The sequence below is a fragment of the Anolis carolinensis genome, chromosome 2 (genome assembly GCF_035594765.1).
Source record: "Anolis carolinensis isolate JA03-04 chromosome 2, rAnoCar3.1.pri, whole genome shotgun sequence".
Taxonomy (NCBI): Eukaryota; Metazoa; Chordata; class Lepidosauria; order Squamata; family Dactyloidae; genus Anolis; species Anolis carolinensis.
The window spans coordinates 8,227,961-8,252,444 of NC_085842.1; the positions used below are offsets into that span (position 1 = coordinate 8,227,961).

General features: G+C 40.8%; 1 protein-coding gene across 1 annotated transcript in view; it reads left to right on the forward strand.

Moving 5' to 3' along the window:
• The window catches only part of syngap1 (synaptic Ras GTPase activating protein 1), a 136,517-nt gene that overhangs the window by 35,927 nt on the left and 76,106 nt on the right, over positions 1 to 24,484 (forward strand). The window contains 2 exon segments of the mRNA XM_062969463.1: positions 51 to 169; positions 11,698 to 11,803. Of these exon segments, the coding sequence (XP_062825533.1) occupies positions 51 to 169; positions 11,698 to 11,803 (225 nt within the window).

Below are 24,484 nucleotides of genomic sequence, written 5' to 3' on the forward strand. Positions count from 1 at the left end.
TCTCTTGCAACCGGGACCCTAACCCTCTCCCTCTCCCTCCCTCCTTCCAGATGTGCGAGGAGCCCCCCTGCACCGCACCCAGTACATGCACTCCCCTTACGACCGGCCCTGGAACCCACGCTTCTGCATCATCTCCGGAAACCAGCTGCTGATGCTGGATGAGGAAGAGGTGAGTGGGGTCGGGGGGGGGGAGCTGGGAAGTGGGGGGCTGTTGCAAAAGGAGTGAGTGTGAGTCACAAAGGGTCACAAAGGGACTGACACCACCCGCCTGCATGTTCCTGGGACACAACTCCCATCATCCAGACCCACCACTGGGGCTTAGGAGGTATCAGGGCAAATGGGGAGATCCTGATGATGATGATGATGATGATGATGATAATGTTACAAGAAGGAGGATGAGAACACCATAACAATCACAATAAAAACAGCAACAATGTTATTCATTTATTTACTAGCTTGGGGACCCGGTGGTGCCCGGGTCATTTAAGAAAGGCATTGTTTGCCTGTGTTCCAAGTTTAGTGTAGGTCCAGGGTCAGCAGGGTTAAGTGGGTGCAGGTGAACTACAATTACCATGTGCAAGTCCCATAATCCATGGTCGATCCCACTCCAAACAGGGCCAGGATGTATAGTAGATCATGGGGAGTGTCTGTGTCAAGCTTGATCTTGATCAGACATTGGTGGGAATTGCAGTGGTCTCAGGAAGTGAGTGAAGCTACTGCAAGTCCTATCATCCGTGGTCCAAACTCTTCCAAACCACACCAGGATGCAGAGTGGGTAATGGGGCCTCTGTGTACCAAGTTTGGTACTGACCCGTCATTGATGAGAGTCGCAGTGCTCTCAGTGAAGGTATTGCAAGTCCCATCGTCCATGGCCCATCCCCCTCCAAACAGCATCCAGGTGTAGAGTAGGACATGGGGCCTCTATGGGTCAAGTTTGGTCTTGTTCAGGCATTGGTGGGGATCACAATGTTCTCAGGAAGTGAGTGAAGGTATTGCAGTTCCCATCATCCATGGTCCATAGTACTCCAAACTTCTGCAGGGTATGGAGTGGGTCATGGGTGCTCTGTGTTCCAAGTTTGGTCTTGATGAGTCATTTGTGGCAGTTGCAGTGGTCTCAGGAAGTGAGTGAAGGTACTGCAAGTCCCATAATCCTTGGCATGTCCTGCCTCAAACTGTACCAGGGCGTAAATTGGGCCATGGGGGGTACACTGACTTTTATTATATAGGCTTTTCCCATCTCTGGCATCTCGGAGGCTTGTACTCGGTTCCGGCCACCAGGGGGTGCTGTTGCTCCATCTCCCTGCCGAAGAGCTTTGTTCGTAAACTTCCTCCTTGATCGAATCACCAGCATTTTTTTTCTGACATTTCCTTATGGGTGTCTTAAAATATCTCCCTGCTTTTAAGCGGTACCTATTTATCTACTCCCATTTTGCTTTCGAACCCCTAGGTAGGCAGAAGCTGGGCTAAAAGGCCAGGAGCTCACCCTGACCCAGGCTTCGAACTGTCAAGCTTTCAATTGACAAGTCTTTCCTGCAGCTGGTGGTTGAACCTGCTGCGTTAAAGCCCGGGCCCATAATTATTATCACCATCATAATCATTATTATTCTTTTTCATGTGGTATTATTATTCTTATTATTGGTTATTGTTTTGATATTATTACTAATGTGGTATAATGTTGTCATTATTATTCTCCTTCATGTTATGTTATTAACATCTTTGGAGGCTTTTAAACAGAGGCTGGATGGCCATCTGTCGGGGATGCTTTGAATGCGATTTCCTGCTTCTTGGCAGAAAGGGGTTGGACTAGATGGCCCATGAGGTCTCTTCCAACTCTACTATTCTATGATTCTATGATTCTATGATTCTATTATCATCTATCATCATTCTTCTCCTTCATGTGGTATTATTATTCATTTTCATCACTACTACTACTACTTCTTCTTCTCCTCCTCCTTCCATGTCTTCTTCTTCTTCTTCTTCTTCTTCTTCTTCTTATTATTATTATTATTATTATTATTATTATTATTATTATTATTATTGTGTTATTATACTTCTTTTTCTTATTCTCCATGTAATGTTGTCATCATCATCTATCATCATTCTTCTCTTTCATGTGGTATTATTATTATTCATTTTCATCACTACTACTACTACTACTACTTCCATATCTTCTTCTTCTTCTTCTTCTTCTTATTATTATTATTATTATTATTGTGTTGTTATACTTCTTTTTCTTATTCTCCATGTAATTTTGTCATCATCATCATCATCATCATTATCATCATCATCATCATTCTTCTCCTTCATGTGGTTTTACTAATAATAATAATTCTCATCCCTCTTCCTCCTCCTTGTGATATTATTATCATCATCATTGTTATTATACTTCATGTGATATTATTATTATTATTATTATTGACACAACGACGTTGTATGACACAGCAAACAAGATAGATATGCTGGATTTTGTATCACAAAATCACAAATTGAACACTTCCCAAGTGTTTATTATTATTATTATTATTATTATTATTATTATTATTGTTATTATTTTCTTTCATGTAATATTATCATCATCATCATTCTTCTCCTTCATGAAGTATTATTATTCATAATTTCCATCTCTAGCACTTCTACTACTAGTATAACTTCTTCTCATCCTCCTCTTCCTTCATTAGCCTTCATGTCATATTATTATTGTTGTTGTTATTAGCCTTCATATGATATTATTATTAGCCTTCATGCGATATTAATATCATCATCGTCGCCATCATCATCATCATCAGCAGCCTTCATGAGATGATATTATTATCAGCATCCATGTGATATTATGGAGCCCCCGGTGGCGCAATGGATTAAATCCTTGTGCCGGCAGGACTGCTGACTGACAGGTTGGTGGTTTGAATCCAGGAAGAGAGTGGGTGAGCTCCCATCTGTCAGCTCTAGCTCCATGCGGGGACATGAGAGAAGCCTCCCACAAGGATGGTCAAAACATCAAAACATCCGGGCAATGTCCCCTGGGCAATGTCCTTGCAGACAGCCAATTATCTCGCACCAGTCACGACTTGCAGGTTTTCATGGCCAGAATCACAGGGATGTTGTGTGTTTTCCGGGCTGTCTGGCCATGTTCCAGGTGTATTCTCTCCTGACGTTTCGCCCACTTCTGTGGCAGGCATCTTCAGAGGTTGTGAGGTATATCAGCCATAGATGCCTGCCATAGATGTGGGCGAAACGTCAGGAGAGAATGCTTCTGGAACATGGCCAGATAGCCTGGAAAACACACAACAACGACTTGCAGTTTCCCAAGTTGTTCCTGACATGGAAAAAAAGTGATATTATTATTATTATTATTATTATTATTATTATTATTATTATTATTATTACTGTTGTTGTTGTTGTTGTTGTTTGTCTTCATGCCAACCTTGTCTTGTGGCCACCCTTCAAAGGACACCCCAACGGAGCCTTCATTGCCCCTAACACTCTGGAACACGAGTTTTGTTCCTGGGTTATGAATGCCATTTCCTAATTGGTCCCGCCATGAAACCATGGGGAAGGTTTATCCAACTGCAAAACTTTTGTTTCTGTGGGAAGGACATCCAGCAGCAGCACATTTTGCTCTAGTTTTTCAATGAATATCTCCTTGAGTCTCAACCAATTCAATCATTTATTTATATTCCGCTCTATCTCCCTGAGGAGACTCAGGACGGATTGCAGAATGCACATACGGCAAAGCATTGAATGCCGTTATACAATTAACCAGGACAGACAATACACAGGCAGAGGTAAAGGCATTTCCCATTTGATTTCCGGCATCTGGATGCTGTGCTCAACTCCGGCCACAGGGGGGTGCTGTCACTCTATCTTCCATGCCGAGGATATTGATATCCTTAAGGACACCTTTTATTACCTCCCCGCTTAAAGTGGTACCTATTTATCTACCCATATTTCTGTTATCTATCTGCTAGGTGGGGCTGATGGCAGGTGCTCACCCCGACCCAGGCTTGAACTGCCAACCTTTTGACTGGCAGGATTTTATAATAATAATAATAATAATAATAATAATAATAATTTTATTCTTATACCCCGCCCCATCTCCCCAAAGGGACTCGGGGCGGCTTACATGGGGCCGTGCCCAGATACAACAATATAAAAGCAAACAACAATAAAACAAATTACACAGTAATAAAACATCAGCATCGAAAAAAATCACCATACAAGATAAAGTGTTAAAACAGGAATATAATACACTTATAATAATAATAAATAATAATTTTCTGCATCTTGGTAGTTTATCCCACTGTGCTAAGCCCGGCCCGGTTGGACTAGATGTCCATTGGGGTCTCTTCCAATCAGCTGTATCTGCTTTTTAAAAATCTCAAATACATAGATATATACATACATAGAGACGTAAAGAAGACTCACCTGAACGTAGCACCCAGCAATCCGAAGGGATAATGCATACTGCATTCACAATGCTTTTTTTATAATACCATTTGACTGTGATAGATTAAGTTGATCTTTCGTTATCTTCGTCGACTTTGAATGATTGCATTTCTATATGAGTACTAGCTGTTCCCGGCCACGCGTTGCCGTGACAAAGTGTGGTGGTATGGGAAATAAAGTATTGAGGAATTTGTGGTAGTTAATATTATTTATTTATTTATTTATTTACAGTATTTATATTCCGCCCTTCTTTCTCACCCCGAAGGGGACTCAGGGCGGATTACAATGAACACATATATGGCAAACATTCAATGCCAACAGACAAACAACATTCAGTTTTAGACAGACACAGAGGCATTTTTTAACATCTTTCCAGCTTCACGATTCCGGCCACAGGGGGAGCTGTTGCTTCACTGTCCATTGGTGGCTGTTCTTCTTCTTCTTTTCCTCGTGAGCAGTTTTATGGTGTTGTAGATTAGTTAAATTAGCCTCCCGCATAAAGCGTACCTAAATTTTCCCTACTTGAGAGATGCAACTGTCTTTCGGGGCTGCTAGGTCAACAGCAAGCCGGGGCTATTTTTTTTTTATTTTTATTTTTTATGGTCGGAGGCTTAACCCGACCCGGGCTTCGAACTCATGACCAGTATATATGACCAGTATATGTTAGTATATGTTATTTCCTATATTTATGGGCAGTGTGGAAGAGGCCTAAGTGGAACTCTGCCTGTCCCCTGGGTGCCGTTGTGGCTGAGGGGGTTGCTATGACATGAAGGGGGCGGGGCCTACCCTTCTGATGGCAGCCGGGGGAGAACGGCTCTTCCTCATCCTCTGTAATTTGGACTTTCTAAGTTTTTCTAAACTGAAAAACACAGATTGGATGACTATGTGGCCAAATTTGGTGTGATTTGGTTCTGTGGTTTTGTTGTTTACTCCATAGGAAAAATACACGTTACATTTTTATATATCATCATCATCATCATCATCATCATCATTTAATTACTTATTAATCGCCCTCCATACAAGATGCTCTAGGCGATTTACAAGATATATATAGATCAAGCCAATGCAGAGTTCATGGTATGGTATCGTTTTAATGAGGCCTATTTTTAAGTAACTCTCGAGCAACCAGAAACTCAATTTATCATCTATCTATCTATCTGGTATCTATCTATCATCTATCTGTCTATTTATTTATTTACAGTATTTATATCCCACCCTTCGTTCTCACCCCGAAGGGGACTCAGGGCAGATCACAATGCACATACTCATGGCAAACATTCAGTGCCACTATTAGACATACGACATATAGACAGACACAGTGGCAATTTAACATTTTCCAGCTTCCGGCTTCATGAGGGTATGCTCGATTCCGGCCACTTCACCTTCCACTTGTGACACCGAGTCCTTGATGGAGTACTTCCTCATTCTTCCACACACTGCTGGAAGGCTTTATGGTGTCACAAATTAGTTAAATTAGCCTCCCCACATAAAGCGGTGCCTAAATTTCCTACTTGACAGATGCAACTGCCTTTTGAGCTGCTTAGGTCAACAGCAAGCTAGGCTACTGAATGGTCGGGAGCTCACTCTGACCCAGGTGGGCTTCGAATTCACAACCTTTTGGTCAGTAGTGATTTATTGCAGCTGGCTACTAAGCAGTTGCGTGACTAGCCTTGATTCCAAGAGTTCTTACTGAGTTGTTGAAGGGACCAATGGAGGTCATCCAATCTCATTATTTCCAAACTCTGATCTTCTAGCTCAGGCATGGGCAAACTTGGGCCCTCCAGGTGTTTTGGACTTTAACCCTCACAATTCCTAACAGCCGGTAGGCTGTTAGGAATTGTGGGTGTTGAAGTCCAAAACACCTGGAGGGTTTAAGTTTGCCCATGCCTGAGCTACTTGTTTCAGTCTCCATTACCCAGAATCTCTGCTCCTTGGCCAAGGCAACTAAGGATTCTGGGATTTGTTGTCCAAAAGGCCTGAAGGTATGGAGTTCGGGAAGGCCTCCCTTGGACTGTCTCCCTGGCAATGCTCTGGCCCTTTAAGAGGAACTCATTTGGCCTCTTCCTGTAGGCTGTAGCCTCTTCCCTTCTTCATCTCTCCACCAGAGGGAGCCTTTATAGACTGCCCTCTTGTGGCTGCATCTGGACATGGCATGCATACATTATTATTCCTTTTTTGTCACTACTTGCAAAAGAGGCTAGTTTTTGTTTTTAAAAAAAAAATGAAATCCTGCTAGTATATTAATTTGGATCATGATGGGTTTGTGTACCAAGGTTGGTCCAGATCCACCAAGCCATGGAGGAACCTTTGAGGTACAAACATACACACATATTTCCATAGATGGATGGATGGATAGATAGATAGACAGACAGATAGATAGATAGATGATAGGTTTTTTTTTTATCGTGTCAGAAGCTAATTGAAATCATACTGTAAGTTGCTTCTGGTGTGAGAGAATTGGCCGTCCACAGAGATGTTGCTCGGGGGGCACCTGCATGTGTTACCATCCTGTGGGAGGCTTCTCTCATGTCCCCACATGGGAAGCTGGGGCTGACAGATAGGAGCTCTCCCCGTCTTGAGTTTTTGAACCGCTGAACTTCAGATCTTCAGGTCAGCAGTTCACAGTTTAACCCATTGGAACATCATGCTCCTGACAGAGGATAGATAGACAATAGAGAGACAGTAGACAATAGGTAGATAGATGATGGATAGATGATAGACAATAGATAATTGATAGATAGATGGTTGATAGACGATAGATAGATGATACATCGATGATTGATTGATAGATAGATGATAGACAATAGACAATAGACAGATAGATAGAGAGACAATAGATAGATGATAGATGAATTGATAGATAGAAATGATAGATAGATGATAGATGGATAGATGATAGACAGACAGATGATAGATAATAGATAGACAGACAATATATAGACAGGTAGAAAGATGATAGGTAGATGATAGATGATAGATGGATAGAGATGATAGATAGACGATAGACGATAGACATAGATGATAGATAGATAGATGATAGATGGATAGAGATGATAGATAGACGATAGACATAGATGATAGATAGATAGATGATAGATGGATAGAGATGATAGATAGACGATAGACATAGATGATAGATAGATAGATGATAGATGGATAGAGATGATAGATAGACGATAGACATAGATGATAGATAGACAGATGATAGATAGATGATAGATAGACGATAGATAGACATAGATGATAGATAGATGATAGATAGACGATAGATAGATGACTTCTAGATACTGTAGATAGACAAATTGATAGAAGATAGATAGACGATAGATAGATGACTTCTAGATACTGTAGATAGACAGATTGATAGAAGATAGATAGATAGACGATAGAAGTCTAGAAGTCGATACCGTAGATAGACAGATTGATAGAAGATAGATAGATGATAGATAGATGACTTCTAGATACTGTAGATAGACAGATTGATAGAAGATAGATAGATAGACGATAGAAGTCTAGAAGTCGATACCGTAGATAGACAGATTGATAGAAGATAGATAGATAGATGATAGATAGATGACTTCTAGATACTGTAGATAGACAGATTGATAGAAGATAGATAGATAGACGATAGAAGTCTAGAAGTTGATACCGTAGATAGACAGATTGATAGAAGATAGATAGATAGATGATAGATAGATGACTTCTAGATACTGTAGATAGACAGATTGATAGAAGATAGATAGATAGATGATAGACAGATGACTTCTAGATACTGTAGATAGATTGATAGAAGATAGATAGATAGATGATAGACAGATGACTTCTAGATACTGGAGATAGACAGATTGATAGAAGATAGATAGATAGATGATAGATAGATGACTTCTAGATTAGATAGACAGATTGATAGAAGATAGATAGATAGATGATAGATAGATGACTTCTAGATTAGATAGACAGATTGATAGAAGATAGATAGATAGATGATAGATAGATGACTTCTAGATACTGTAGATAGATTGATAGAAGATAGATAGATAGATGATAGAAGTCTAGAAGTCGATACTGTAGATAGACAGATTGATAGAAGATAGATAGATAGATGATAGATGGATAGAGATGATAGATAGACGATAGATAGACAGATGATAGATAGATAGATGATAGATAGACGATAGATAGACATAGATGATAGATAGATGATAGATAGACGATAGATAGATGACTTCTAGATACTGTAGATAGACAGATTGATAGAAGATAGATAGATAGATGATAGACAGATGACTTCTAGATACTGTAGATAGACAGATTGATAGAAGATAGATAGATAGATGATAGATAGATGACTTCTAGATTAGATAGACAGATTGATAGAAGATAGATAGATAGATGATAGATAGATGACTTCTAGATTAGATAGACAGATTGATAGAAGATAGATAGATAGATGATAGATAGATGACTTCTAGATACTGTAGATAGATTGATAGAAGATAGATAGATAGATGATAGAAGTCTAGAAGTCGATACTGTAGATAGACAGATTGATAGAAGATAGATAGATAGATGATAGATGGATAGAGATTATAGATAGACGATAGATAGACAGATGATAGATAGATAGATGATAGATAGACGATAGATAGACATAGATGATAGATAGATGATAGATAGACGATAGATAGATGACTTCTAGATACTGTAGATAGACAGATTGATAGAAGATAGATAGATAGATGATAGACAGATGACTTCTAGATACTGTAGATAGACAGATTGATAGAAGATAGATAGATAGATGATAGACAGATGACTTCTAGATACTGTAGATAGACAGATTGATAGAAGATAGATAGATGATAGAAGTCTAGAAGTCGATACTGTAGATAGACAGATTGATAGAAGATAGATAGATAGATAGATGATAGATGGATAGAGATGATAGATAGACGATAGATAGACAGATGATAGATAGATAGATGATAGATAGACGATAGATAGACATAGATGATAGATAGATGATAGATAGACGATAGATAGATGACTTCTAGATACTGTAGATAGACAGATTGATAGAAGATAGATAGATAGATGATAGACAGATGACTTCTAGATACTGTAGATAGACAGATTGATAGAAGATAGATAGATAGATGATAGACAGATGACTTCTAGATACTGTAGATAGACAGATTGATAGAAGATAGATAGATGATAGAAGTCTAGAAGTCGATACTGTAGATAGACAGATTGATAGAAGATAGATAGATAGATAGATGATAGATGGATAGAGATGATAGATAGACGATAGATAGACAGATGATAGATAGATAGATGATAGATAGACGATAGATAGACATAGATGATAGATAGATGATAGATAGACGATAGATAGATGACTTCTAGATACTGTAGATAGACAGATTGATAGAAGATAGATAGATAGATGATAGACAGATGACTTCTAGATACTGTAGATAGACAGATTGATAGAAGATAGATAGATAGATGATAGACAGATGACTTCTAGATACTGTAGATAGACAGATTGATAGAAGATAGATAGATAGATGATAGATAGATGACTTCTAGATACTGTAGATAGACAGATTGATAGAAGATAGATAGATAGATGATAGATAGATGACTTCTAGATACTGTAGATAGACAGATTGATAGAAGATAGATAGATAGATGATAGATAGATGACTCCTAGATACTGTAGATAGACAGATTGATAGAAGATAGATAGATAGATGATAGATAGATGACTTCTAGATACTGTAGATAGACAGATTGATAGAAGATAGATAGATGATAGAAGTCTAGAAGTCGATACTGTAGATAGACAGATTGATAGAAGATAGATAGATAGATAGATGATAGATGGATAGAGATGATAGATAGACGATAGATAGACAGATGATAGATAGATAGATGATAGATAGACGATAGATAGACATAGATGATAGATAGATGATAGATAGACGATAGATAGATGACTTCTAGATACTGTAGATAGACAGATTGATAGAAGATAGATAGATAGATGATAGACAGATGACTTCTAGATACTGTAGATAGACAGATTGATAGAAGATAGATAGATAGATGATAGACAGATGACTTCTAGATACTGTAGATAGACAGATTGATAGAAGATAGATAGATGATAGAAGTCTAGAAGTCGATACTGTAGATAGACAGATTGATAGAAGATAGATAGATAGATAGATGATAGATGGATAGAGATGATAGATAGACGATAGATAGACAGATGATAGATAGATAGATGATAGATAGACGATAGATAGACATAGATGATAGATAGATGATAGATAGACGATAGATAGATGACTTCTAGATACTGTAGATAGACAGATTGATAGAAGATAGATAGATAGATGATAGACAGATGACTTCTAGATACTGTAGATAGACAGATTGATAGAAGATAGATAGATAGATGATAGACAGATGACTTCTAGATACTGTAGATAGACAGATTGATAGAAGATAGATAGATAGATGATAGATAGATGACTTCTAGATACTGTAGATAGACAGATTGATAGAAGATAGATAGATAGATGATAGATAGATGACTTCTAGATACTGTAGATAGACAGATTGATAGAAGATAGATAGATAGATGATAGATAGATGACTCCTAGATACTGTAGATAGACAGATTGATAGAAGATAGATAGATAGATGATAGATAGATGACTTCTAGATACTGTAGATAGACAGATTGATAGAAGATAGATAGATAGATGATAGATAGATGACTGATATCAATTCAAATGAAAATGAGGACAGGGAAATGAGGTCCCTATCCTTCTAAAGGCTCAAGAGCTGGGGACCTCAAAACTGTCTCTGGAGGAGAAGGGAGGTCCAACTTCTTCTTGGCCAACATAATAATATTAATAATAGGATTAAAACAGAAAGATCAAGCAAAACGCTATTGGAATACATACAACAAATATGGGCCAAGAGCCACCTTCCAGTTCATCCTGAGCCCCAACGCTCCTCCTGGTTGGCAAACCCATGATCCATAGGGGTGGGGGTGGGACTGCAGCTCCCATCGGCCTTAGCCAATGCGGGAAAGATGGGAGTTGTAGTCACAGGGCAGGGGAGCTGAGCCTGGGGGTTTGAGGGGAGGGAGGGGCATGTTGACCCTGGTGACCCCTGGTGCCCCCTTCTCTGCTTCTCACCCCCTTCTTCTTCTTCTTCTTCTTCTCCTTCAAGATCCACCCGCTGCTGCTCCGCGAACGCCAGAGGGACCCCACCCGCAGCAAGCTCCTGCGCCGCACGGTCAGCGTCCCCGTGGAGGGGCGCCCCCACCCCGAGCACGGTAGGGGGCTGGGGGAGGGACACTGGGGGATACTGGGCGATACTGGGAGGTGGGCCTCCTTGGACCGAAGCAGGGGAGGATCTCTGACATTCAGGAAGACCTGGCAGTCTCATGTATGCTGTATGTATCACAACCACCCCACAGAATCCTAGAGTTTGAAGAGACCCCAAGGACCATGCAGGAAAGCACCACTTGAACCCTCCCTACAGAAGACCATCTAGCCACTTTCATAGAATCATAGGGTCATCCAGACGAAGGCTCCGCAGGACTTTCCATTTGTCCAAAAAACTCATCTTACTGGCAGGAAGCTCTTCCTAATTTGTAGGTGGAACTTGTTAGGAAATGGTTAAATTGAGACTCAATTACCTCCTGGTCTCAATTCTCCTCCCTCCGACGATCTGGCGAAACTGCTCAGTCACATGGAAATAAATCCAGACCTCCCAGATGTCAGCTGAAACCAGCGGCTAATACTTTATTGCACTTCTGTACAATATTTACATAGTTTGTCAGAGCTTAGCATTTGTGCATCCGACCTTCTCCAGAACACCGCATGGGAAGCACAGTCACCTCCCACATTCTACTTCATGATGAATGTCCTGTTACCTATCAGAAATCTTCCACTGTTTCTTTCTAGCCATAAATCTCTACTCTTTGCAGTTAACTCTTGTGTTACTGGATTACATACTGCATTACAGACACATACAGTCAGTTAGCTTTAAACTGTAAGTACAAATTTCAAACTACACAAAAACAATTACATTCACAGAACCATCTCCTGCAATGTGAATCCAAGGCTCTATTGCAGGGGTCCTCAAACTAAGGCCCGGGGGCCGGATGCGGCCCATCGAAGCCATTTATCCGGCCCCCACGGCACAAGGGCAGAAGGGGGTTGGGCTAAATGACCCAAGGGGTCTCTTCTTCTCTTCCAACCCTCCTCCTCCTCCTCCTTATTATTATTATTATTATTATTATTATTATTATTATTATTATTATTATTATTATCATTGAGGCTGGGTGTCCATCTGTCAGGGATGCTTTGCTTGTGCTTTCGGTGCACAGAGGCAGAAGGGGGTTGGACTCAATGGCCCAAGGGGTCTCTTCCAACCGTCTTTGTTATTGTTGTTGTTGTTGTTGTTGTTGTTGTTATTAATTATTATTTATTATTATTGCTTGGTGGCCAACTATAGTCCGGCCCCACAACGGTCTGAAGGATCGTGAACTGGCCCCCTGTTTTAAAAGTTTGGGGACCCCTGCTCTATTGCGTTCGAATCTCTGGAAGCAACGGAGCCTTCCCCTCAATGGGGCATCCTTTTAATTATTACTAGCTGTGCCCGGCCACGCGTTGCTGTGGCAAAGTGGTGGTGGTATTGGTTAAAAGTTGTTGTTGAATTTTTATTTGACGTTATTTGTATTTTTTAAATTAATTTTATTGTAACTTATCTTTTTTATTTATTATATTTTATTATTTTGTTGTATTATTTTTAGTTATTTTGTTATAGTATTTTATTGTATTAATTTTTTAGTGTTTTTAATTATTTTTATTGTATTATTTGTATTTATTTTATTTTTTATTCTTTTATTAACACTGGGCTGAGTGGGTTGCTAGGAGACCAAGTGGGCGGAGCTTAGCCTTCTAAGTGGCAGCAATTGGATAAAAACAATTATTGCTCTCCCTCTAAGTAGGACTTTATTTTTCTTTTCTTTTTGTTGTATCAGCCTAGAGGCATGGATGATGGGTTGTGTTGTCAAATTTCGAGGTTGGGGGGTCTGTAGTTTTGTTGTTTTGTGGGTCGCCGTGATGCCATCACTCTTTTATATATATAGATTTATTGACATGCACGTAACAAGACAGCACACATGCACATGAGGTCCAAGTGTCTGGGGTTTGTTTCTGAACCTGGGATATTAGAGGTATTTCCACAGAAGGTGGAAGAAGTTCTGCCTTCCTTCTGCAGCATGATTGTGCACTGATGCGCTGTCCACACCAAGGCTTTTCCAGTGTGTTGCGAGGTTTCTTGGAATTGTTTCATTATATGTTTATTATTATTATTGTTACACAACAAGATGTTTGGCAGCGGAACTCTCTCCCCTGGACTGTGGTGGAGGCTCCTTCTTCGGAGGCTTTTAAGCAGAGGCTGGATGGCCATCTGTCGGGGGTGCTTTCAGTGTGATTTCCGGCTTCTTGGCAGAAAGGGGTTGGACTGGATGGCCCATGAGGTCTCTTCCAACTCTACGATTCTATGATTCTATGATTCTAGGAGCCCACAGCAACCAAGATCCCTCTGTTGGCTGTTGGATTGGATCACATGTCGGATACTTCTCAAGCGCCTAGGTGTGTTACGTATCCGTGAATAATGAGTGCAGATCCCAGTAGGGTGACAAGTGGTGACGGTTTTCAAGAGCAGGCCAAGATCTTGAGGCACTGCGTCCAGTGTGCCCATCACCACTGGGACCACCTTGACTGGCTTGTGACAAAGTCTTTGCAGTTCGATCCTATTATTATTATCATCATCATTATTGCCCCCCCCCCCCTGCCTTTTTTCTCCTCAAGGAGACTCATTGCAACCCGTCCCCTCCTCTCAGCCTTTTCTCCTCCAAGCTGGACATCCCGCTCTCCCTAAGACACTCCCCTTTGGGATTCATGGCTTTCCAAGGCTTTGGCCATTTCGGTGGCCCTCCCCTCTTGCTCACCTCCTTCTTGCCCAGCACTGGACACAGGGGTGTTATTCCAGGTTAGGACTTCCCTTGATCTCAGCACTTATTTATTCATTTACAGTATTTATATCCCGCCCTTCTTTCTCACCCCGAAGGGGACTCAGGGCGGATCACAATGTACATGGCAAATATTCAATGCCATTATTAGACATATGACATATAGACAGGCACAGAGGCAATTTAACATTCTCCAGCTTATGGTTGCATGAGGGTGTGCTCGATTCCGGCCACAAGGGGTGCTGCCGCTTCACCGTCCACTTGTGACACCGAGTCCTTGATGGTTGTACTTCCTCATTCCTTTCCGCGCACTGCTGGCTATTTTATGGTGTTGTAAATTAGTTAAATTAGCCTCCCCGCATGAAGCGGTACCTAGATTTTCTACTTGACAGATGCAACTGTCGTTTGAGCTGCTCAGGTCAAGAGCGAGCTAGGCTATTAATGGTTGAGAGCTTCACCCGACCTGGGTTTCGGTCTCATGACCTCTCAGTCAGTAGTGATTTAGTGATTTATTGCAGCTGGCTACTAACCAGCTGCGCCACAGCCCCGCCTCTGGTGGCTAATCCCTTGTGCCAGCAGGACTGCTGGCTTGGAGGTTGGGTTATTTATTTATTTATATTCCATCCTTCTTTCTCACCCTGAAAGGAACTCAGGTCGGATCACAAGGCACACATACATGGCAAGCATTCAATGCCATATGAACATAGAGACAGAGACAGACACAGAGGCAATTTAACATTCTTCAGGTTGCTGACCTGAAGGTTGCCAGTTCGAATCCAACCTGGGGATAGTGCGGATGAGCTCCCTCTGTCAGCTCCAGCGTCATGCGAGGACATGAGAGAAGGATGGTCAAAACCTCCAAACACCCGGGCAATATCCCCTGGGCAGCGTCCTTGCAGACGGCCAATTCTCTCACACCAGAAGCGACTTGCAGTTTCTGACACAAGACAAAAGCACTTACTTAATGACTTAGGCGATCCCTCTTTATCCGAGTATGATGGCCCTCCAAGTGTAGCGTCTTGGTGGTGGGTACGTAGGTGGCCGTGGAGCCCGATGCTTGACCCGCATGTTGTTCTGCAGCGGTGCTTCCCAACCTGTGGGTCCCCAGGTGTTTCGGCGTACTACAACTCCCTGAAGCCCCAGCTGATAGGATTTCTGGGAGCTGAAGGCCAAAGGATCTGGGGAACCATCGGGTGAGAACCACTGGTCTACAGTGAGGACACTGGTTTCCAGATGGAAGTTGGCTTGAGGCATCTCCCTCTTGACACGTCCCTCCCTTTCGGCTTCCATGACTGCCGGTCAGAGTACTATCATCCTATTGATGCAGCCTAGAATCACATTGGCCTTTTGAGCTGCTGTACCACGCTGTTGACTCCTGTCCAGACTCCCTTCCGTGTGGTCATTTTGTCAGTGAAAGGAGTCTAGGGAGGGAGGGCTCTCAATGGCCTCTCATCACAATATTCTGTATGCACACTACGACCGCTTTGCAAAGAGAAGTGGGCTATCATCATCATCATCATCATCATCATCATCATCATCATCATCATCTTGTTTGCAGAATGTAAAGAGAAGTGGGTTATTATTACTATTATTTATATTGTATGCACACTATTATTGCTTTGCAAAGAGGAGTTGGTTATTATTATTATTATTATTATTATTATTATTATTATTATTATTATTTATATTGCATGCATGCTATTATTGCTTTGCAAAGAGGAGTTGGTTATTATTATTATTATTATTATTATTATTATTATTATTATTATTATTTATATTGCATGCATGCTATTATTGCTTTGCAAAGAGAAGTGGGCTATCATCATCATCATCATCATCATATTGTTTGCAGAATGTAAAGAGAAGTGGGTTATTATTACTATTATTTATATTGTATGCACACTATTATTGCTTTGCAAAGAGGAGTTGGTTATTATTATTATTATTATTATTATTATTATTATTATTATTATTATTATTATTATTTATATTGCATGCATGCTATTATTGCTTTGCAAAGAGAAGTGGGCTATCATCATCATCATCATCATCATCTTGTTTGCAGAATGTAAAGAGAAGTGGGTTATTATTACTATTATTTATATTGTATGCACACTATTATTGCTTTGCAAAGAGGAGTTGGTTATTATTATTATTATTATTATTATTATTATTATTATTATTATTATTTATATTGCATGCATGCTATTATTGCTTTGCAAAGAGAAGTGGGCTATCATCATCATCATCATCATCATCATCATCATCATCATCATCATCATCATCATCTTGTTTGCAGAATGTAAAGAGAAGTGGGTTATTATTACTATTATTTATATTGTATGCACACTATTATTGCTTTGCAAAGAGGAGTTGGTTATTATTATTATTATTATTTATATTGCATGCATGCTATTATTGCTTTGCAAAGAGAAGTGGGCTATCATCATCATCATCATCATCATCATCATCATCATCATCTTGTTTGCAGAATGTAAAGAGAAGTGGGTTATTATTACTATTATTTATATTGTATGCACACTATTATTGCTTTGCAAAGAGGAGTTGGTTATTATTATTATTATTATTATTATTATTTATATTGCATGCATGCTATTATTGCTTTGCAAAGAGAAGTGGGCTATCATCATCATCATCATCATCATCATCATCATCTTGTTTGCAGAATGTAAAGAGAAGTGGGTTATTATTACTATTATTTATATTGTATGCACACTATTATTGCTTTGCAAAGAGAAGTGAGCTATTATTATTATTATTATTATTATTTATATTGCATGCATGCTATTATTGCTTTGCAAAGAGAAGTTGGTTACTATTACTACTATGATTTATATTGTATGCACACTATTGCTGCTTTGCAAAAAGAAGTGAGCTATTATTATTGCTATTATTATATTGTGTGCACACTATTACTGCTTTGCAAAGAAAAGTTGGTTATTATTATTATTATTTATATTTCATGCACGCTATTACTGCTTTGCAAAGAGAAGTTGGTTATTATCATTATTATTATTATTATTATTATTATTATTATTATTATTATTATTTTGCATGCACACTATTACTGCTTTGCAAAGAGAAGTGAGCTATTATTATTATTATTATTATTATTTATATTACATGCACGCTATTAGTGCTTTGCAAAGAGAAATGAGCTATTATTATTATTGCTATTATTATATTGTGTGCACACTACGACTGCTTTTCAGTGGATTATTATTATTATTATTATTATTATTATTATTATTATATTGTGTGCATACTATTACTGCTTTGCAAAGAGAAGTGAGCTATTATTGTTATTACTGCTATTATATTGTGTGCACACAACGACTGCTTTTCAGTGGATTGTTATTATTATTAATATTATTATACTGTGTGCACACTATTGCTGCTTTGCAAAGAGAAAAGGGTCGTTATGGTTGTTAATATATTGTGCGAACACTCTTAGTGCTTTTCAAAGAAAAGTAGGTTATTATTATTATTGTTGTTCTTATTGTGACATTGTGTGCACAATCTTCCTGCTTTGCAAAGAGAAGCGGGTTATTAGCATCAGTATTATTATTATTATTATTATTATTATTATTATTATTATTATTATTATTATTACATTGTGTGCATAATCTTCCTGCTTTGCAAAAAGAAGCGGGTTATTAGCATCAGTATTATTATTATTATTATTATTATTATTATTATTATTATTATTATTATTATTACATTGTGTGCACACTCTTACTGCTTTGCAAAGAGAAGTGGGCTATTATTACTACGACTATTATTTAAATTGTGTGCACACTATTGCTGCTTTGCAAAGAGAAAAGGATCGTTATGGTTGTTAATATATTGTGCGAACACTCTTAGTGCTTTGCAAAGAAAAGTAGGTTATTATTATTATTGTTATAATTATGACATTGTGTGCATAATCTTCCTGCTTTGCAAAGAGAAGCGGGTTATTAGCATCATCATCATTATTATTATTATTATTATTATTATTATTATTATTTTATTATGACACAGCAAACAAGATAGATATGCTGGATTTTATATTATTATTATTGTTGTTGTTGTTGTTATGACATTGTGTGCACACTCTTAGTGCTTTGCAAATAAAAGTAGGTTATTATTATTATTGTTCTTATTATGACATTGTGTGCATAATCTTCCTGCTTTGCAAAGAGAAGCGGGTTATTAGCATCAGTATTATTATTATTATTATTATTATTATTATTTTATTATGACACAGCAAACAAGATAGATATGCTGGATTTTATATTATTATTATTATTATTATTATTATTATTATTATTTTATTATGACACAGCAAACAAGATAGATATGCTGGATTTTATATTATTATTGTTGTTGTTGTTGTTGTTGTTGTTGTTATGACATTGTGTGCACACTCTTAGTGCTTTGCAAATAAAAGTAGGTTGTTATTATTATTGTTCTTATTATGACATTGTGTGCATAATCTTCCTGCTTTGCAAAGAGAAGCGGGTTATTAGCATCAGTATTATTATTATTATTATTATTATTATTATTATTATTATTATTATTATTATTTTATTATGACACAGCAAACAAGATAGATATGCTGGATTTTATATTATTATTATTGTTGTTGTTGTTGTTGTTGTTATGACATTGTGTGCATAATCTTCCTGCTTTGCAAAGAGAAGCGGGTTATTAGCATCAGTATTATTATTATTATTATCATTATTATTATTATTATTATTATGACACAGCAAATAAGATAGATATGCTGGATTTTATATTATTATTATTATTGTTGTTGTTGTTGTTGTTGTTGTTGTTGTTATGACATTGTGTGCACACTCTTAGTGCTTTGCAAATAAAAGTAGGTTGTTATTATTATTGTTCTTATTATGACATTGTGTGCACACTCTTAGTGCTTTGCAAATAAAAGTAGGTTGTTATTATTATTGTTCTTATTATGACATTGTGTGCACAATCTTCCTGCTTTGCAAAGAGAAGCGGGTTATTAGCATCAGTATTATTATTATTATTATTATTATTATTATTATTATTATTATTTTATTATGACACAGCAAACAAGATAGATATGCTGGATTTTATATTATTATTATTGTTGTTGTTGTTGTTGTTGTTATGACATTGTGTGCATAATCTTCCTGCTTTGCAAAGAGAAGCGGGTTATTAGCATCAGTATTATTATTATTATTATCATTATTATTATTATTATTATTATGACACAGCAAATAAGATAGATATGCTGGATTTTATATTATTATTATTATTGTTGTTGTTGTTGTTGTTGTTGTTGTTGTTATGACATTGTGTGCACACTCTTAGTGCTTTGCAAATAAAAGTAGGTTGTTATTATTATTGTTCTTATTATGACATTGTGTGCACAATCTTCCTGCTTTGCAAGGCGAAGCAGGTTATTAGCATCATCATTATTATGATTATATGGCACGCGTGGCATGACCCTAACCCACACGCATGCACACGCTCTTTGCATGGAGAGAGCCCCCCTCCCCCTCCCCCCGCGCATGCATGCATGCATGCACCGATCTCCCTTGTGTCCCTCCCTCCCTCCCTGCGGCACGTGTTCACATGTACGTGTGTGCAGGGGGGGGGGGGGGTTTCTGGGTCTGGCGTGCCTTCCCTTGCACACATCCGCATCCCCACCACTGCCACCGGCTGCCTGCATGAGCGTGGGCCTGGAGGGAGAGCGCTCCGGGGCATGTGCAGAGCGCCCATGGCGAGCCAGCGGGGCCTGCAGCCTGCCCACCTTCGGGGGTCCCTTCTGCCCCAGAGAGGCAGGTAGGCCACCATGCAGCCCCCCATGGGAAGGGTCCCCATAGAAGGCTCCTCCACCTGCGGGTCCCCTTGAGACCCCCACCCTCAAAGCCAAGAAGCCTGGGAATAATTCCTTTTTTGGGGAGGGGGTCCAGCAGGGGTCAAGCTAAGGTCATGGTGGGGAAGGGGCAAAGGGGGGGGGGGCCTCTGTAGGAGATGCCCCACAAGGATGGGCCTTTTGCTTGGGAGGAGACCCCATATAGAGGAAGGGAGGGAATGAGTGGGGTCCCCATCCTAGCCCTGCAAGAAGGAAGGAAGGAAGAGAGGCATCCGGATGGCAGAACAGAGACAGAGGCAGGCAATGAGGCGCTTGACAACAGTTGCTATGGGAACCCTCTCACGCGTTCTCTCCTCGCTTGCTCTCTCTCTCTCTCTCTCTATGGGGGGGGGGGTCCCACTCTCTTCCTCCCTTTGGGGCCCCTCCTTTTGGGGGTGGGCTGCTGGGAAGGGACGGAGACCCTCCCTGGGGGTCCATCCTCAATGGGGACCCCCAAATACAATGGGGGTTTATTGGGGGGGGAGTGCAATATGAGTTCATTCAGACCCCCCCCCCCAATGCAAACCCTGAGGACATTTAGGGGTCCCAGTCCCCTTGCCCCCCCTCCCCTCTTGGTAGATATGTATGTATGTATGTATGTATGTGTGTGTGTGTGTGTGTGTATATATATATATATATATATATATATATATATATATATATATATATATATATAGGTAAAGGTGTTCCCCAGACATTAAGTCCAGTCATGTCTGACTCTGGAATGTGGTGCTCATCTCCATTTCTAAGCCAAAGAACCGGCGTTGTCCGTAGACACCTCCAAGGGCATGTGGCCACTGGCATGACTGCATAGAGCACCATTACCTTCCCGCCGGAGCAGTACCTATTGATCTACTCACACTCTGGGGGTTGGGGCTCATCTCCATTTCTAAGCCAAAGAGCCGGCGTTGTCCGTAGACACCTCCAAGGTCATGTGGCCACTGGCATGACTGCATGGAGCGCTGTTACCTTCCCGCCGGAGCAGTACCTATTGATCTACTCACACTCTGGGGGTTGGGGCTCATCTCCATTTCTAAGCCAAAGAGCCGGCGTTGTCCGTAGACACCTCCAAGGTCATGTGGCCACTGGCATGACTGCATAGAGCACCATTACCTTCCCACCGGAGCAGTACCTATTGATCTACTCACACTCTGGGGGTTGGGGCTCATCTCCATTTCTAAGCCAAAGAGCCGGCGTTGTCCGTAGACACCTCCAAGGTCATGTGGCCACTGGCATGACTGCATAGAGCACCGTTACCTTCCCACCGGAGCAGTACCTATTGATCTACTCACACTCTGGGGGTTGGGGCTCATCTCCATTTCTAAGCCAAAGAGCAGGCGTTGTCCGTAGACACCTCCAAGGTCATGTGGCCACTGGCATGACTGCATGGAGCACTGTTACCTTCCCACCGGAGCAGTACCTATTGATCTACTCACACTCTGGGGGTTGGGGCTCATCTCCATTTCTAAGCCAAAGAGCAGGCGTTGTCCGTAGACACCTCCAAGGTCATGTGGCCACTGGCATGACTGCATGGAGCACCGTTACCTTCCCACCGGAGCAGTACCTATTGATCTACTCACACTCTGGGGGTTGGGGCTCATCTCCATTTCTAAGCCAAAGAGCCGGCGTTGTCCGTAGACACCTCCAAGGTCATGTGGCCACTGCCATGACTGCATGGAGCGCTATTACCTTCCCGCCGGAGCAGTACCTATTGATCTACTCACACTCTGGGGGTTGGTGCTCATCTCCATTTCTAAGCCAAAGAGCAGGCGTTGTCCGTAGACACCTCCAAGGTCATGTGGCCACTGGCATGACTGCATAGAGCACCGTTACCTTCCCACCAGAGCAGTACCTATTGATCTACTCACACTCTGGGGGTTGGGGCTCATCTCCATTTCTAAGCCAAAGAGCCGGTGTTGTCCGTAGACACCTCCAAGGGCATGTGGCCACTGGCATGACTGCATAGAGCACCGTTACCTTCCCACCAGAGCAGTACCTATTGATCTACTCACACTCTGGGGGTTGGGGCTCATCTCCATTTCTAAGCCGAAGAGCCAGCATTGTCCGTAGACACCTCCAAGGTCATGTGGCCACTGGCATGACTGCATAGAGCGCCGTTACCTTCCCACCAGAGCAGTACCTATTGATCTACTCACACTCTGGGGGTTGGGGCTCATCTCCATTTCTAAGCCAAAGAGCCGGTGTTGTCCGTAGACACCTCCAAGGTCATGTGGCCACTGGCATGACTGCATGGAGCGCTGTTACCTTCCCGCCAGAGCAGTACCTATTGATCTACTCACACTCTGGGGGTTGGGGCTCATCTCCATTTCTAAGCCAAAGAGCAGGCGTTGTCCGTAGACACCTCCAAGGTCATGTGGCCACTGGCATGACTGCATAGAGCACCGTTACCTTCCCACCAGAGCAGTACCTATTGATCTACTCACACTCTGGGGGTTGGGGCTCATCTCCATTTCTAAGCCAAAGAGCCGGTGTTGTCCGTAGACACCTCCAAGGGCATGTGGCCACTGGCATGACTGCATAGAGCACCGTTACCTTCCCACCAGAGCAGTACCTATTGATCTACTCACACTCTGGGGGTTGGGGCTCATCTCCATTTCTAAGCCGAAGAGCCAGCATTGTCCGTAGACACCTCCAAGGTCATGTGGCCACTGGCATGACTGCATAGAGCGCCGTTACCTTCCCACCAGAGCAGTACCTATTGATCTACTCACACTCTGGGGGTTGGGGCTCATCTCCATTTCTAAGCCAAAGAGCCGGTGTTGTCCGTAGACACCTCCAAGGTCATGTGGCCACTGGCATGACTGCATGGAGTGCAGTTACCTTCCCACCAGAGCGGTACCTATTGATCTACTCACACTCTGGGGGTTGGGGCTCATCTCCATTTCTAAGCCAAAGAGCAGGCGTTGTCCGTAGACACCTCCAAGGTCATGTGGCCACTGGCATGACTGCATGGAGCACCGTTACCTTCCCCCTGGAGCAGTACCTATTGATCTACTCACTTTGGCATGTTTTCGAACTGCTAGGTTGGCAGGAGCTGGGGCTAACAGCGGGAGCTCACCCTGCTTCCCGGGGTTTGAACCTGGGACCTTTCGGTCTGCAAGTTCAGCAGCTCAGCGCATATACATGTCTGTGTATTTGTATGTGTGTGTGTAGAGTTGGTCACGACTGGACTTGACGTCAGGGGAAACCTTTACCTTTACCTTATGCATATGTATGTGTATGTATATAAGTATATATATGTATATGTATGCATATATACATATGTATATGTATGTGTGTATATGTGTATGTATTTGTATGTGTACCTTTTTATGTGCATGTATATATATGTATATTTATTTATTTATTTTTCAAACTTATATGCCGCCATTCCCCTTGTAAGCTCGGAGCGGCTTACAAGAACCAGCTAAAATCAACAATTTAAAGAACATCTTAAAAACATCTTTAAAAACATCTTAAAAACATCCTAAACATATATGTATATGTATGTGTGTGCATATATACACATGTATATGTATGTGTGTATATATGTATATGTATGCTTATATATGTGTGTGTATTTGCATGTGTGCATATATGTATGTGTATATGTATGCATATAAAGTAAAGTCTCACTTATCCAACGTAAACGGGCCGGCAGAAAGTTGGATAAGCAAATATGTTGGATAATAAGGAGAGATTAAGAAAAAGGCTATTAAATATCAAAATAGGTTATGATTTTACAAATTAAGCACCAAAACATCATGTTAGACAACAAATTTGACAGAAAATGTAGTTCAATACACAGTAATGCTATGTTTTTCGTGTCAGGAGCAACCCGAGTTGCTTCCGGAGTGAGAGAATTGGCCGTCTGCAAGGACGCTGCCCAGGGGACATTGCCCGGATGTTTTGATGTTTTTACCATCCTTGTGGGAGGCTTCTCTCCTGTCCCCGCATGGAGCTGGAGCTGACAGAGGGAGCTCATCCGTGCTCTCCCCGGGTGGGATTCGAACCTGGCAGCCTTCAGGTCAGCAGCCCATCCTTCAAGTCACGAGGCTTTTATC